A 13,966-nucleotide genomic window follows, 5' to 3' on the forward strand; every position below is an offset into this window, starting at 1 on the left:
GAAGCGCTGGGACCCGAGGGCCGGGGTGACCCGCCGCGTCCTCTGCGCCCTGCGACGGGTGCCGAGACGGGGCTCGGCCGTCCGGGGCCCCCAAGAGCGGCCTGCGCACGCGACCGGGCGCCCCCAGCCTGTCCGAGCCGGTGAGGGCCGGACCGTGGTCACCAAGGCCCGGGCCAGGGCTTCTAGACCCTTCCTCCCCACCCCACTCCCGCGCCGTGGACCTGGCATCGAGGTTCGGTCAGCAGCCACGCTCGGAGTTTCAAAATAAAATGGACAGAAAACGTCCTCGTGCAACCACGGTCCAGAGAGCCGTGGCTCGTGACTTCCAGCTTCCATGGAGGGAGGAGGGGAGGGAGAAGGGGAGGAAGGGAAGGAGGGGGGGGCTGCAGGCCAGGTCACCACTGCCCCGCCGTGAATCCCGCATCAGGGCAGAGGAGCTTGGTCCGCGGAGGTGACAGACAGCAGGGGCGGCCAGCTGGAGACCTGGGTCTGGCTGGCTGGGCTGCCCGGGCCGGCCTCCAGGCGACCCCCGGGGCCGCGGGGACCCTCAGGCCTCAGGCTATCCGCAGCGTGGGGGGCGGGGCCTCGCTGACTGCCTGGTCCTCCTCCTCCCACCCCGCAGATGCCGGTGCTGAAGCAGCCGGGCCCCGCATAGCCCAGGAAGCGGGGCGCGCTGATCATCTCGGCGCCTTGGGCGACTTCTGCCACACGCTGCACGTGGGGCGCGGCGGCAACGCCCTCGGGGACACCTCGTTCCTGAGCCGCCACGGGGGTGCGCCGCCCCCCGCGCCCTGCCTTCCCCTCAGCCGCGCGCATGCCGACCCGCTGCTGTCCTTCCACCTGGCCCTGGCCCCTCCATGCTGGACGCGGTGCTGGGGGTCATGGACGCCGAGCGTGCGCAGGCCCCGGGCCAAGCTGCGGGGGAACGAGCTGGGGAGCTCCGCAGAGCTTCAGGGACGTGCTTCAGGGGTGTGGTCCGGCGGGGAGGTTTTGAACCTGAGACGTGCGAAGGGAAGGAGGTGGCGGGTGCATCCCCAGCCTGGGAACGAAGTCCAGGTGATTCTGAAGGCTGCGCGAGGGCATGCGCGCGCCGGGGCGGGGCCAGGGGCATGGAGGGGCGGGCGCATTCAAATGAAAGGAACTGGGCGGGGCCAGGCAGGGCAACCTTTGAGCTGGGGCAGGTCGGAGCCGGGCACGTGCAAAGCCTGGGAGAACCGCATCACGTGTTCATACACTGGGGGGAGGGGGGAACCGGGGCGGGGCCAGGTACGTTAAGTTTCCGACAACTGGAGTGCGGGCCCCAGGGGCTGGGCCACACCCGGGCCCTGGGTGCTGTGTCCAGCGCAGCCCCCCCCCAGGGTGCTGCTGGACCAAGCAGGGCGGCAGTCCAGTCTCGTCCCGGGGCTGCCCTTAGCACCCATGGCAGCCAAGCAACCGGAGCTGCCGTCAGAGGTTCCCTCCTCGGAGCCCGCGGCCCCGCCGGCCAGCCGCTTGGGCGCCCGCTGCCGCCAGCCCCACCCTGGGGCCGGCGGCGGGGCGCAGCCCGAGGCGGGGGCCAAAAAGCCGCCGCTACGCACAGCCGCGGCCGTCATCCAGCGCATCCGCTGGGACCCGCGCCTGGACCCCGCTGACTTCTCGGTGGGCTACGCGGACCGCTTCCTGGGGGTGTGCGAGGAGCCCTTCAGCGCCTTCTGCTGGGACGAGCCGCTGGCGGCGCTCGGGCCTGGCGTCCTGGCCGTGCCGCAGCACCGAGTTCGCTACTTCCGCTTCCGCGGCCGCCTGGTGTGGGACCGCGCCTCGCGCACCGACCTGATCTTCGGCTCGGGCTCGGTCGGTGGCCGGGGACCCACCATCCTGGACGTGCTGGATGCCGAAGAGGACGCGCCCGCCCATGAGAACACGCTGGGCGCCGATGAGGACGCGCCCACCCATGAGAGCACGCTAGGCGCCGACGAGGATGGGCCCGCCCATACGAGCGCGCTGGGTGCCAGCGAGGATGCGCTGCTGGACCCCGAGGACACACACAGGGCAGAGGCGGCCATGGAGCATCCAGAAGACCAAGCTGACCAGACCGGGCTCGGCGAGTTGGGCTTGGAGGCGCTTGGGGAACGGGAAGCCGCCAACCCCGGAGGGCAGGCGGTGTCTTTGGATGTTCAGTGGGGTGCGGCGGCAGCAAGCCGGCCCCGACGCCAGCCCCGGCCCACCCACTTCGTGGCCCTGCTGGTGACCGAGCCCGGACTTCGGGCAGCCGTGTGCGAGGCCCAGGCGCGGCTGGTAAGGGCCGCCCCAGCCTGCGCCGCCTTCCTGGTGCCCTCGCACGCCCTGCACCTGACGCTGGCCCTCCTGCGGTTGGCGGGGCCTGGGGAGGAGGCGGCCACTGTCCTGGCCCTGCGGAGGGCCCTGGAGACTCCAGGGCTCGGCGCACCCCGCTGGCTGCGGTTCAGGGAGCTAGTCCTCCTGAACCCCCACGTATTCTGCGCGCCCCCACACCCCGCACTAGCGGACACAGCCCGGGCCCTGAGCCACCGGCTGGAGGCTGAGGGGCTGCGGGTGGTGTGGCCCCTCGAGGGGCTTCAGCCGCACCTCACTGTGGCCAAGGTGCCACGCGGGGTCCCCACCCGCCTCCCAGAGCCTGAGGCCGACCTGGATGTGGAGCTGGGGAGCCAACCCCTAGGGGGCCTCTGGCTGTGCCGCGTGGGGCGGGCGGGGGGCGCCTTCCAGCCTCTGGCCGAGGTTCCCCTGGGCTCATGGCCCAGAGCAGAGCGCAGATGCACCTGAGCACAAAGGACAGTGCTTTTTTTTTTTTCTCTCTCTCTCTAATTTTGGTTTGTCTCAAGCTTCCAGAATGGTGCTCAGTGCTCCAAGGAAAGAATGAAGGAAGGGAAGGGAGAGGTGGGCGGGAGGGGAGGCAGAGAAGGGAAGCAGCCCGACAGTCCAGCTGTGTGCGAACTCATAGCGCGTCCTCCCCTTACATGGCAGGAGGGGGGGGCGGAAAAGAAAAAGGGGGAAGAAGAAAATATAACTTAAATAAACACACATACAAAGAAAAGAGAAGGAAACATGACGTGAGCTGGTGATCCATGGAGGCAGGGAGGGAGGGTGGGAGGAGGGTAACCATTTTACCTGTGCTGAGCCAGGGAAAGCAGGGAGAGGGAGGAGGGGAGGGGAAAAAAAATCAGAAGAAACATTGGGGTAGAGGGGAGAGGAACATGGAGACAACTTAATACAACTTGAGACGAGGCGGCCCGGCCGGCAAGGTCCCGCGATGGGTGGCCTCGGAGTCCTCAGGGCTGGGTGGTGCGCTGGTCTGGTGGGGATGGTGCTGGTGCTGGTGCTGTTGGCATTTCTGGGGTGGGAGACCAAGGATGGGACATAGTCTCTAAGCCGCTCCCCTCACCCCAAACACTGAGGCCCCGAGGCTGGGCAACAAGAGTCTCTGAAGAGGCGGACAAGGCAGCGGGCATGGCTGGCTGGTGCCCACTGCGGCGGGTGCGGGCGGACGGCCTGTCTTCTTTCCACCGGCCCCCCAGCATGGGACGGGCCGGGGCGCAGGTCGGGTGCCGGAGTACGAGCTCGAGAGAGAGAGAGAAAAAACACTGAGACAGCATTAGTGTGAGGTGAGAGGTGGGCACAGAGCCTGCAGCCCCCACCCCTCCTCCCACCCTCCCCCCACCATCCATCCCTCTGAGGCAAAAAATAAAAACGTAGAAAAATCTCTGTATGTACAGACTCTCCACTGGGAAATGGAGACGGGACTGCGGCTCTTCCCGGAGCTACTCCCGGAAATTAATTTACAACCCAAGTCCATGGCTCAAAACAAAATCCGCAAAGGCGGTGCTGGAGGCCTTGGCCCTGCCCCGCCAGGCCGGCTGGGCGCTCAGAAGGCTGGCAGCTGCGCCAGGCTGAGGCGGCAGTCCACGCTGGAGTTGTCCGGGCCCGTGTAGGCCAGGCCTAGGGGCTCTAGGAACGCCCGGCAGGCGGCCTCGCCCTCAAAGGCCAGCTCGGCCTGCAGGTAGGAGACTGGAAGCGCAGGGCGGAAGCTATGGAGACAAGAGGAGAACGTGATGAGGCAGGTGGCAGGCAGGGAGGGCCCATGAGCAGGGAGCTGGTACCCCCTGTTCAGGAACCCCCAGAGTTTGCTCAGCATGGTCCCTGTAGCCCTTCCCCATGCCCCCCTCAAGGGCTTGGGGGGGGGCCTGAAGGGGGGGTGATGGCCCCAGTGCCCCGTGGCGCCCCCCCCCTCGCCCTCACTTACCTGTCCAGGAAGGAGGGGATGGGAGGGAATAGGCTCAGCTGGCACCTCCGTGGCTGGGGGGCAGGCGCCAGAGGGAGGGCCCAGAGTGCTGGCGTGTAAGTGGGGAGGCCCTATGACACCCTCATTGCACACTCGGCCCACGTGCCCAGAAGTGGTTGTGTACACCTCCCATTAGCTTAGGACCCTTTCTTCCAGGCAATTCCACTGGACCCCAGCCGTGAAGGCAGCAGTGGTCATCGTGGGTTCAGCCTGCAAACCCTGCTCAGCCCTGCCGCCCTGCACACAACACTGGCTCACCTTCCAGGCTCCTCCTGGCAGCGGCAGACCAGGGGTCTACCCCAAAGCCAAGGCCAGCTTCACAGGCAAGGCACAAGCCTGCTGCCTGTCGGGGGGCCTACCAGGTGCAGAGGACAGTGTCCTGCTGCCACCTCTCCCGTGCCTGCCACTGCACCCGCAAGTTTTTTGGCCTCACACCTCTCCCCTGTCTGGAGCAGCCTCTTCCTCAAGCCTGCAGAGCCAGAGCAAGCTCAAGGATGAGCAGCATAGCTCCCACCACCTTCGTGAGCCCTCGTGCCCCCTCAAACTCCAACCTCCTGAACTAGCTTTCCCAACCTGTTGAGACCAAAGGGGCAGACGACCGCTGACGCGGTAGCTAAGCAGCATACCCACCTCTGCCCACCTGAGTGTGCCCTTGGTGTGGCCGCACAGTGTGACAACTCCTGACTCGCAACTGTGGGTCTGAGTGGGAACCAAGGAATCCTTAGCCCCACAGAACCACACACAGCCTAGGGGATGAATGTCCCCGTGTGGCTGGCCTGTCCCTGCGTGTTTCTGGCCCCCATCCTTCTTGGTCTGTCTAGAGTGGAGCAGCGGGTGCTCCATCGGGTAGACAAGAGGCCTCAGAGGGAGGCCGAGAGCCTGGCAAGATGTGACCATAGACCAAGTCCAGGCTGATGGGAACAGGAAGAAGGCAGAGGGCAGGAAGGAAATGCCACAATCAAGTCAGAATAGTGGGAGAAAGAAGAAACAGAAGGAAAACCCGGAGGAGAGACGGGGGGTATGAGGAGTGCGGACGCTGCCGGCCAGGCGCGCGTGGAAGGGAGGTGAGGTAGAGCCACGGCAGAGGGTGGCGAACGCGCACGTGCGGTGCCACATACGTTTTGATCATTGCCTTGAGGGCAGCCTTGCGCTCCCGGTCTGCAAACTTGTCCACAAGATAACCAGACATGCAGGGCGCGTGGCAGTAGAGCCGGAAGAAGCGGTGGTAGTTGCCCAGGGCCCAGGCTGCCCGCAGTGCCAAAGCATGGGCCACACAAGGGTCTGCCTTGAGCTCCCTTGTGAGGTACGCCAGCTCTGTGGTGATATCTGCACAAGAGACGGAGGAAAGTCAGATGGCAGGCAGTGTGCCCAGCCACAGCACCCCGTGCCCAGGGAAGCCACTCACCTCCCGAGTTCTTAGTGAACATGTAGTAGAGGATTCGGTATGCCGTGAACTCGCCCACGTTGCCTGGCAGGTTCTCCGCATACAGTGACTTGAGCTGGGTCTGGCACTGGTTGAACTCTTCGTGGTCCCCCTGAGGGCAGGGATGGAAGGAGAGAAGCCATGGGGCTCAGGCAGGGGCGGGCGGCAGCAGGGGAAGGCAGGGAAAGGGCAGGTCTGGCACAACAAGCGTACCTTCTCCAAGGCAATGCGGGCATGGGTCTCGTACACCTCCACAGTGAACTCAGTGCGGACGCCTTGCACCTGCGCAGTGGGGAGACAGCAGTGTGACACAGAGCCCAGCAGGGTGGCATGGGCGGGGTGGGGCTGGCTAGGGCAGGGCCTCACCGTCAGGTCCTGCCGGATGGACTTCATCTGCTCACAGGCGAACGCGTAGTCCTGCTTCTCCTTCCAGTGCGACTTGACCATGCACAGTGACTTTTTCAAAACCTGGCAGGAAACACGTGGAGGATGAGAGGCCCCACGGCAGGCACACGCAGCATGCGTGCCAGCTGTGCCAGCCCTCTGTGCCCACCGTGGCCACTCTTCAAATGAAGAATCTCAGTGGACATGGATTAGTGCCAACGTGCCAACCCCCAACCCTGGTTCAGGACACACGCGAAAGAGCCTCAGGGAGGCCCACTGAGCCTCCTGGCAAAGCAGACTCTCAAAGGTGGATGCCAACCCATCCCACCTGTGCCAGCTCCAGGGAACTCGCACCAGCCCGTGGCAAGCAGACTCATCCTCCTGGGGACTTACAGACACCGGGCGCACAGTGGACGGGTCAGGCGCGCAGGTGAGACGCAAGTAGTGCTTGGTAATGTCCAGGCAGGTGCCCACAATCTGCAGGTCCTGCCAGTCAGGGTCAGCCCCTCCGCTCTCCAGGCTGCTCATCTGCAACACCAGGGGCTCTAGGCGCAGGCGGCGGTGCCCGTGCTGGAAGCGGGCTGCCCGCTTCTGCTTCTTCAGCTCGCGCTCAGGGTCCTCACTCTCTAGGGCAGCCATTTTCTTGCGGCTGCGCTTGGTGGGAGCCAGATCATGCCTGGGAGGGAGGTGGGGGAGGCCATGTCTCCAGCCACACCTGGCCTAGTTACCCGGCAGGCAGGCTGGCCAGCCGGCCTCTGTGGACCCCCACCCTCTCAGGCCTGTGGTACAGCCCCCCTCCACCCCCCTCCCGCAGCCTCACCTCTTCCCGCGCTGCGCCCTGCCTCGGCCCCGGTCCATGTGGGCCCCTCGGCCACCCCGGCCCTTCTGAGGTGGGTTCCTGCGGGCCACAGGGTGACACTCGTTCCCCGAGTAGGAGCTGTCAGAGTCCGAGTGGGAGTCACTGCACACGGACACGGGAATCAGGCCTCTGGCAGCTCTTCAATGCCCCCCCCCAACCAGCTACCCAATCTGCTCGCTTGCATACCTTCTTCGGAAGTGGCGAGTGGGGGACCGGGAGGAGGAGCGGGAGCGGGAGTCTGTGCTGGAGGAAGAGCTGTTATCCTTCATGAAGACGTTGCGGTTGCCGAACTTGGCGAAGCTGCTACCCCGGGCTCGGCCAGCACCCCCAGCCCCCGGCGTCCCTCGCTGGGACTGGGCACCCCCGCCCCTGGTCACCGAGCCTGCCCCCCTGGGAGGGTGAAGGCTGCTAGGGGCCTCCCACCGCTTCTTCTTGGGGCTCTCAGCCACAGGCTCCCTGGTCAGCCTGAGGACATAGCAGGGGAGGGCGTTACTACCAGCCACCCGCCCCGAGGACCATAGACCCCATCACCACCCAGGACCATGAGGCCCCCGAGAGGAGGCACTTACCCCAGCCACTTGGCTGCTGCAGTGCAGGAAAGGGAGCAAGCCCAGGGCTCTGTCCGGGGACACTCTCAGCACCAAGCCACCCGTGCCAACCCTAGCCTGAAGCCTGTCCGCGGGATCCCACCGCCACCACTTGTGGTCTGAGCCCTGCTGCACAGGGATCTCCAGCCCTGGTCCTCAGGCCGGATCCAGCTTTCCAGCTGGCTCACTTCTCTTGGGAGCTAAGGGGCCCAGGTCCCCCTCAGCCTAGCCCCCTTCAGCATCCCCCCGACTGACCCAGGCAGGGGCTCGCGGCTCCAGTCGATGGTGTAGGCCGAGCCATCCTGGAGCCGAGCCTGCAGCACCTCCTTGAGCAGCTTCTCGGTCCGGTCCTTGTCCTCCTCTGACTCACAGGCCGTGAAGCAGCGCTCCACGTATTCCTTCATGTCCTGCGGCCAGTCATCGGGCTTCCCAGACAAGCTTCCCCGGGCTGAGGGCCCACTGGGGAGGCAAAGGGGACTCAGCTGAACCCTCACCTGGAGACACCCCGCACCCGAGGCCAGACACAGTCTAAGCGCCGCATCCCCAAGTGCCACATGGCCCCAGGGAGAAGTGCACAGCTCCCCCCCCCCCCCCCCCCCCGTCAGCTGGTGCACAGAAGTTCAGTATAGAATGTCTATGTGGTGGGTAGACAAGAGGCAACCATCACCTGTGGTTTTGGGGTTTCTCAGGGTTGGGCTGAGCCCCAAAACTGCTGTGCTGACTCTCTGTGCTGGAGCTGAAGCTTTGGTTGGTGACAGCAAAGGGCCGCTTCTGAATGTTGAACTTGAGACCTCCAGTCCCAGGGGCTGCTGCGCAAGAGTGGCAAAGGCCAGAATTAGTGAGGCCCCTGTGGGACACACGGGACTCCAGAGAATGCAGCACCAAAGCCCAAGAGCAGGAGGGATCTGAGTCTAGAGCAGAAGAAACCTAGTTCCAGGGCCTACCCCAACCCTCGGGACCACATCAACACAAGACCCAGGTCAAACCCCATATCCCATATCCAGGAGCACCCCTGGCCATCCAACCCCAGGTCCGTCTGCAGCTCACGCTTCATGCGGGTCCATGGCTGCTGGCCCTTCTTGGGCTTGGCAGGTTCGCTGTAGGTGTGTGGGCCATAGGCCTGGCCCGCAGAGGACCCCGTCTGGCTGTGCTGGGTGGCTGGGGCTGCTCCAGGCTGAGGGCCGTTGCTGAGAGTGTGGGCTCCATGTGGAGGGTTGGAGGGCTGAGGGGGCTGGGCCGCGGGCAACTGCTGGGGCGAGGCCTGGTAGGCCATGCCCTCATCCATGCCGGGGACTGGGGGCTGCAGGAGGAAGCAGGTACTGAGGGCACGGGGGTCACAGCACCTGGTCCTCACTGACCCCCTCCTACCCTTCTCAATGACTCCATGGGGTGCTACTTTTCTTAGCAGCCCTTTCTACAGATCAGAAGACAAAGTGGCCAGCTATACGTCCAACTGCCAGTTCTGAACTATTTCACTAAGTTGCTGCCAGCACCCTGCCTGCTCCTCCCCATAGTAGCTGCCCCTTATGAGGGCGTGGCGGCCCCTGCCCACTATTACATGGTAATAACGCTAAATTACATGGAACAGGGCAAGATGGAATTCAAAAGCAGGTGTTCACCTCCCACGCATTAGGTTCCACCCACTCCAAGCTGCATATTAAGTGCAAAGCCAGTACCCTGTGTGCATGTGTGCAGCCCTGAGTAGGCACATATGGGAAGAAAATAGAGAAAGGGTGCCACATGACAGACAGCACCAACCCTCAGTCCTCTGACCCCAGTATATCCCCAGTACTGCAGCCCTGGCTTTCCAAGACCTATGCCTGCCTTGATAGTTTGCTTCCAGAGCTATGTGGCAGAAGAAAAATGGAAGAAAGCTGTTTTTGAAATGGCAGTCCTCTCAAAAGCCAGCTCCTCTCCTGCTTGTGCCTGACAGGTAGGCACTGGCACAGCGTTACCTGGTTCAGAGTCCCTTGGTGCTGGGGAGCCGGTGGCTGCTGGGCCGTGGCTGAGCCGTAGGAGCTGGCCATGCTGTACTGGGAAGGGGAGCCGTAGCTCTGGTACATGCTCTGCCAGAGGCACAGAGAGCTGGATTAGTAGCAAGCCATCTTTGCCTGGTGCCTGCTCAAAGCCCTGTGCTAGCCAAAGCTCTCTATGGGCCCCTCACCCCTGTTCTCTCCTGTAGAGGCACCAAGTCATATATTTAAGAGAAAACAGGAAAAATTTCTATTAGTCCTACATCTCACTTATACTAGGCTCCCAGAAAGTGCCAGTTTTTCTGAGAACCAAGAAAAAGAAACAAAAAGCAAAACCCCACAATTTAATGAAGTCTACAGTAGAGACAGATGCCCAGGTATAAGCATAAACACATAACCTACCCTAAAGTAAGTACCATGAAAGAAAATAAAGCAGAGCAGAGGACAGAGGACAGAGGTGGGACTAGACTCCAAGTATGGTGGGCACCAAGGGAAGCAAGAGAGCTGCAGCAGAGCAGAGCACAGCCAACTGGGTGTGTGCTAATGTCTGAGCCCTGAGGCAATCACAAGGCAACTGCATGGAGGAGGGTGGGCAGGACCCGGGGGCTCTGGACTGTGAGCTGGCAAAGGGCTTTCGAACTCCTGGGCTGGGACCTGCCACCCCTCCAGGGGACACTCACCATGGGGTAGTAGTAGCTGTAGGGGTAGGCATAGTTGTACTGCTGGTACCACTGGTAGTACTGCTGCTGCTGCAAAGCTGAGGCTTCCGCCTGAGAAACATACTGCGGAGACAGAGGACGTCTGTCAGCAGGGCCCCAGGAAGGCGGTCTCCCCACAGGGGCAGAACTGCTCTGGGAGGGAACTGAGGAGAGCCGGGGGCCCAGCCCTCTTCAGGACCCATTCATGCACACCCTAGCCAACTCAAGGAAAAACCTATGCCTTCATTAGAGCGAAGTAAGAGAAAACCATCTGCGTACATTTCTGCTCAGGACACCCAAGCGTGGATGCCAGAGGACCTCTCCCCATGTCCTCCTACAGCAAACACTGCCCTTACCCAACACCTGCAATGTAGGTGGCTTGCTCTCCCCTCTTGTGGCAAACACTGCCCTTCCCCCAAACCCAAGGGTCCCCGGGCCTGCGTGGTCTGCTCACTTGGGCGCTGGTCACAGTGTTGCTGGCCTTGGAGCTACTGGCCGCTCCTGTTTTGTTGATGCTAGCCAGGGCCTGGCGGGCCTTCTCCCACTCTGGGTTCTCGTGTATGGGGGTCTCCATGCTGTCCTCTCTGCCAGCCCCAGCCACCATGCTGTACTGGGAAGCCCTGCAGGGAAAGCCAAGCCAGCCTGCACTCCCACTGCGCACAGGCAGACAAGGGGCAGGAAACAAACAGCCATGCATCTCAGGTCTAACCGAGCTTCCATTTCCTAACTCCGCCACACTGATAACTGGCTTCTGTGAGACATGAATGAAAATGTGTACTTTAGATAGCTACCTTCCCAGAGGCCTAGGGCACTACATGTGTTAAAACGAAAGGGTAACCACTACAAACAAAGCTTTGCACAGGACTTAGTACATAGTAAGCCTCAGTGTTTAAGGAATTGGTGAATTTTAGCTGATATCACTTGCTTTGAAACAAAACCACTCAGCACTGCTATAGGAGCCTTCTGATTATAGCTGCTTGAAAGAATCATCATGATTCTCTGTACAGTGAAAACTACGTGAATGCAGAGGGCACCATCCATGCAGGGCTGCATCACATCCCCCGAGCTATGTGAGGTACCACCAAGAGCCAGTTCTGGGTCTGGCTTCCTCTTGCCTAACTCACTAGCTTCTGGCCCCCAATCCCTACTAACCAATCTGTGTTGCGTTGGTCACCCACGTTGGCCGTCATCTGGACCTTGGGGTGTAAGGAGTGGACCTCGGGAGCCAGACTGCCTTTTCACTGTCTGTAGGGAAAAGAATGGGTCAGGGAGAGTTAATAAGAAGCAAGAAGAAAAGCAGCTAGACCTGTGTGAAGCCAGGTGGGAAGAGGAGAGTCTGAGATTGGCAAAGAATCTGAAGAGAAGTCAGGTGTGGTGGTGTACCCATGAACCCAGCACTCAGGAGGCTGAAGCAGGAGGATCACAAATTTCAAATCAGGGAAGTGGCACTGTGGGCTATGGCTCAAATGGTAGAGCCCTAGCCTTGAGCTGAAGAGCTCAGGGACAGCACCCAGGCCCAGAGTTCAAACCCCAGGACCGACCAAAAAAAAAAAAATTCATATCAGTCTGGGCTAGAGAGATCCCGCCTGAAAGGGGGAATAGAGAAGACAAACAGATAGACACTCCAATTCTAGGCTTGAAATAGGCCAGAATATAAGTATGAGGGGAAGACCCTATCCTCCCTATGCTCCGGGTAGAAAAGGAAGGATTTGAAAACAAAGAGAAGGGTCTGAAACCCAGTTGGGGGTAAGGTAGGTGTGAGTGAAACCCTGAAAATGGCCAGGGGAAGTTCAGAGAGTAGGTGGAGATGTCAGTCAAGGATAGAGATCTACAAAGACTACAGAGAGAATACAAGTTCAGAGAGGATACATCAGGAAGACAGTGCTTGGGGAGAGGGAATCCTTCAGAGCACATTGTGACATCAGGAGCAGGGACTGGGGAACACTGAGAATGGAGGAAATGGATAAGAGGAAAAGAGGATTTTTGTAAGTTCCTGAGAGGCAGGCAGAAGTTGAAAGTCCGGGAGGCCATCCCCATGTAAAGACAGGGTTTGGGCTGGGAAGGTGGCTCAGTTAAGAGTGCTCACCTAGCACGCAGGAAGCCCTGGGTTCAATTCCTCAATACCACATACACAGAAAAAGCCAGAAGTAGTATTGTGGCTCAAGTGATTAAGTGCTAGCCTTGAGCAAAAGAAACTCAGGGACAGCACCCAGATCCTGAATTCAAGCCCCAGGACTGGCAAAAAAAGAAAAAAGAAAGAAAAATAAAAGAAAAAACATGGTCTGCAAGAAACACCTAGGGAGGGACTGCAAAAAGGAAAGACTCCTATGGGAGGTTCCTGGAAGCAGGGATAAGGCAACAGGGTGCCTCTTGGGTGGACGTCTGGAGAGAAAGCTCTAGGATACCTAGGGAAACCGGAAACGTGCTTAGGAAATCATTAAAGGGTTTGAGAAGATCTGGAAGGAAAGTGAAGGAGCGAGGGTTAAGGATACTCAATTTCTCGAGAGGCTTACAGTAAAATATGGGTAAATGGCACTGGAGAACGCGAAAAGTCTTAGAAGAAGTCGAAGACAGGCGATCAGGAGTCTGAAAATGGAAAGAAGAAGAAGAAAAAAAAAAACCCAAAAACTCTCTATGGAGGGCAAGGCCTTGGAGAGGTGGTGGAGGCAGGGGCCACGAGTGGGGACACAGGGCAGGTGGAGGGCTTCGGACAGGAGAGGGTTCGGTTGTGAAGTCCGGGGAGCCTGGGTCAGGTCCCTGCCCCTGCACGGGTCTGCCGAGCCGGGGACCGGAACCGGGAGCAGGGAGGGCGGAGGAGGCCGCCGGATGGAGGAAAACGTCGTTCCGATGCGGCCACCGATGCTGCGGCTGAAACAGCGCGCTGTCCCCCGGAAAAAAAAGAAGCCGCGACGGGGTCACCCCGGGCAACGTCGGCGCCCACAGAACGTTGGCTCAAAGGGGGTGGGAATGGAGGGGTAGGGAGGGCGCGGTCCCGGGCCTCAGAGCTCCGGCGGTGTGAGGTGGGGCGCCAGCGCATGCGCACTAGCCGAGGCCGCGCGCCCGTCCCCAGTGCGCAATCGCGGCGCCTCCAGGCCGCCACACCCGGCCGACGCTCGGGCGGCGACCGTTGGTCTTACGAGGTAGGCCTAGGTCCGGCGAGGCGACGCGTAAGGCCGGAAGGAGACGCTGCGACCCACCCGCCCTCCACCCGCTACTCACAACACTAGTCAGGACCGTTTGCTCCCGGGACTTGTCAGCAACGGCCCAAAGCGGCAGCAACACCGTCACGACAATACTCCAGCGCCCAGCTGGCTCTCCTAGGCTCCGACGTCCTAACCGCGACGTCCTGACGTCACGTGGCCGACTCGCCAGCCTCCTGTCTCCCTCAGCAACCAATGAACGGCGCCGCTCGCCTTGAGCCCGCCTCCTACCCACGCAATCAGACGCGATGAGCACCTGAAGTTAAGCCGGAAGTCGGGGCTGGGACGGTAGCCCCGAAGGGACAAACGCAGCTTTCCCGTGCGGCCGAGTGTGCCCGGGCTGCTCGCCTTGTTTTGACTCAGCAATCGGTAACCCTTATTATCTGTCCCTAGGGTGTACACGGGGGCCGTGGGGTTGTGACGTGGGAGCCCGGGGAGAGCACGATACGCTGGAAACTTGGGGAGGGTGAGGAACAGCCCTCCACCCAGAGGCACGCGGCCCTAGTTTATTAAATAAGCCTGGGATGGTGCCCCGGGCTCGAGGAAGG

General features: G+C 61.4%; 3 protein-coding genes across 6 annotated transcripts; 2 read left to right on the top strand and 1 right to left on the bottom strand.

Moving 5' to 3' along the window:
- The first annotated feature begins 622 nt into the window (after positions 1-622).
- On the top strand, positions 623-1,414 carry Cdc42ep5 (CDC42 effector protein 5). The gene is given in 4 exon segments (XM_042683166.1): positions 623-689; positions 692-844; positions 847-1,056; positions 1,359-1,414. Coding segments are annotated over 4 exon segments (486 nt in total).
- Leng9 (leukocyte receptor cluster member 9) lies at positions 1,302-3,017 on the top strand. Its single transcript, XM_042683312.1, has one exon. It carries the CDS (start codon positions 1,420-1,422, stop codon positions 2,776-2,778), a length of 1,359 nt encoding a protein of 452 aa, XP_042539246.1. The 5' UTR covers positions 1,302-1,419; the 3' UTR covers positions 2,779-3,017.
- On the bottom strand, positions 2,808-13,561 carry Leng8 (leukocyte receptor cluster member 8). 4 transcript variants are annotated; one of them, XM_042683262.1, is made up of 16 exons: positions 13,453-13,561; positions 11,371-11,463; positions 10,673-10,838; positions 10,201-10,302; positions 9,503-9,613; positions 8,595-8,847; positions 8,215-8,356; positions 7,803-8,006; positions 7,147-7,425; positions 6,922-7,062; positions 6,495-6,777; positions 6,084-6,185; positions 5,931-5,999; positions 5,700-5,829; positions 5,413-5,620; positions 2,808-4,040 (listed from the first exon to the last, which is right to left on the bottom strand). In XM_042683262.1, exons 2-16 carry the CDS (start codon positions 11,406-11,408, stop codon positions 3,878-3,880), a joined length of 2,391 nt encoding a protein of 796 aa, XP_042539196.1. In that variant the 5' UTR covers positions 11,409-11,463; positions 13,453-13,561; the 3' UTR covers positions 2,808-3,877. The 4 variants fall into 4 exon arrangements, with proteins under 4 accessions (XP_042539196.1, XP_042539197.1, XP_042539195.1 ...); XM_042683263.1 differs by having other exon boundaries at positions 8,215-8,353; positions 13,438-13,561; XM_042683261.1 differs by having other exon boundaries at positions 13,438-13,561.
- Positions 13,562-13,966: the final 405 nt, after the last annotated feature.

This window comes from Dipodomys spectabilis, unplaced genomic scaffold (genome assembly GCF_019054845.1).
Source record: "Dipodomys spectabilis isolate Male_0828 unplaced genomic scaffold, ASM1905484v1 ptg000080l, whole genome shotgun sequence".
NCBI classification, from domain to species: domain Eukaryota; kingdom Metazoa; phylum Chordata; class Mammalia; order Rodentia; family Heteromyidae; genus Dipodomys; species Dipodomys spectabilis.

Bases quoted from the DNA above. Each gene is read 5' to 3' on its own strand.
- Leng9 (XM_042683312.1), top strand. From the start codon at position 1,420: ATGGCAGCCAAGCAACCGGAGCTGCCGTCAGAGGTTCCCTCCTCGGAG.
- Leng8 (XM_042683262.1), bottom strand. From the start codon at position 11,408: ATGACGGCCAACGTGGGTGACCAACGCAACACAGATTG. The intron at 10,303-10,672 runs GTGAGCAGACCA...CTGTCTCCGCAG, and splicing joins ACACTGTGACCAGCGCCCAA to TATGTTTCTCAGGCGGAAGC. The intron at 7,426-7,802 runs GTCAGTCGGGGG...CTATGTCCTCAG, and splicing joins AGCCGCGAGCCCCTGCCTGG to GCTGACCAGGGAGCCTGTGG.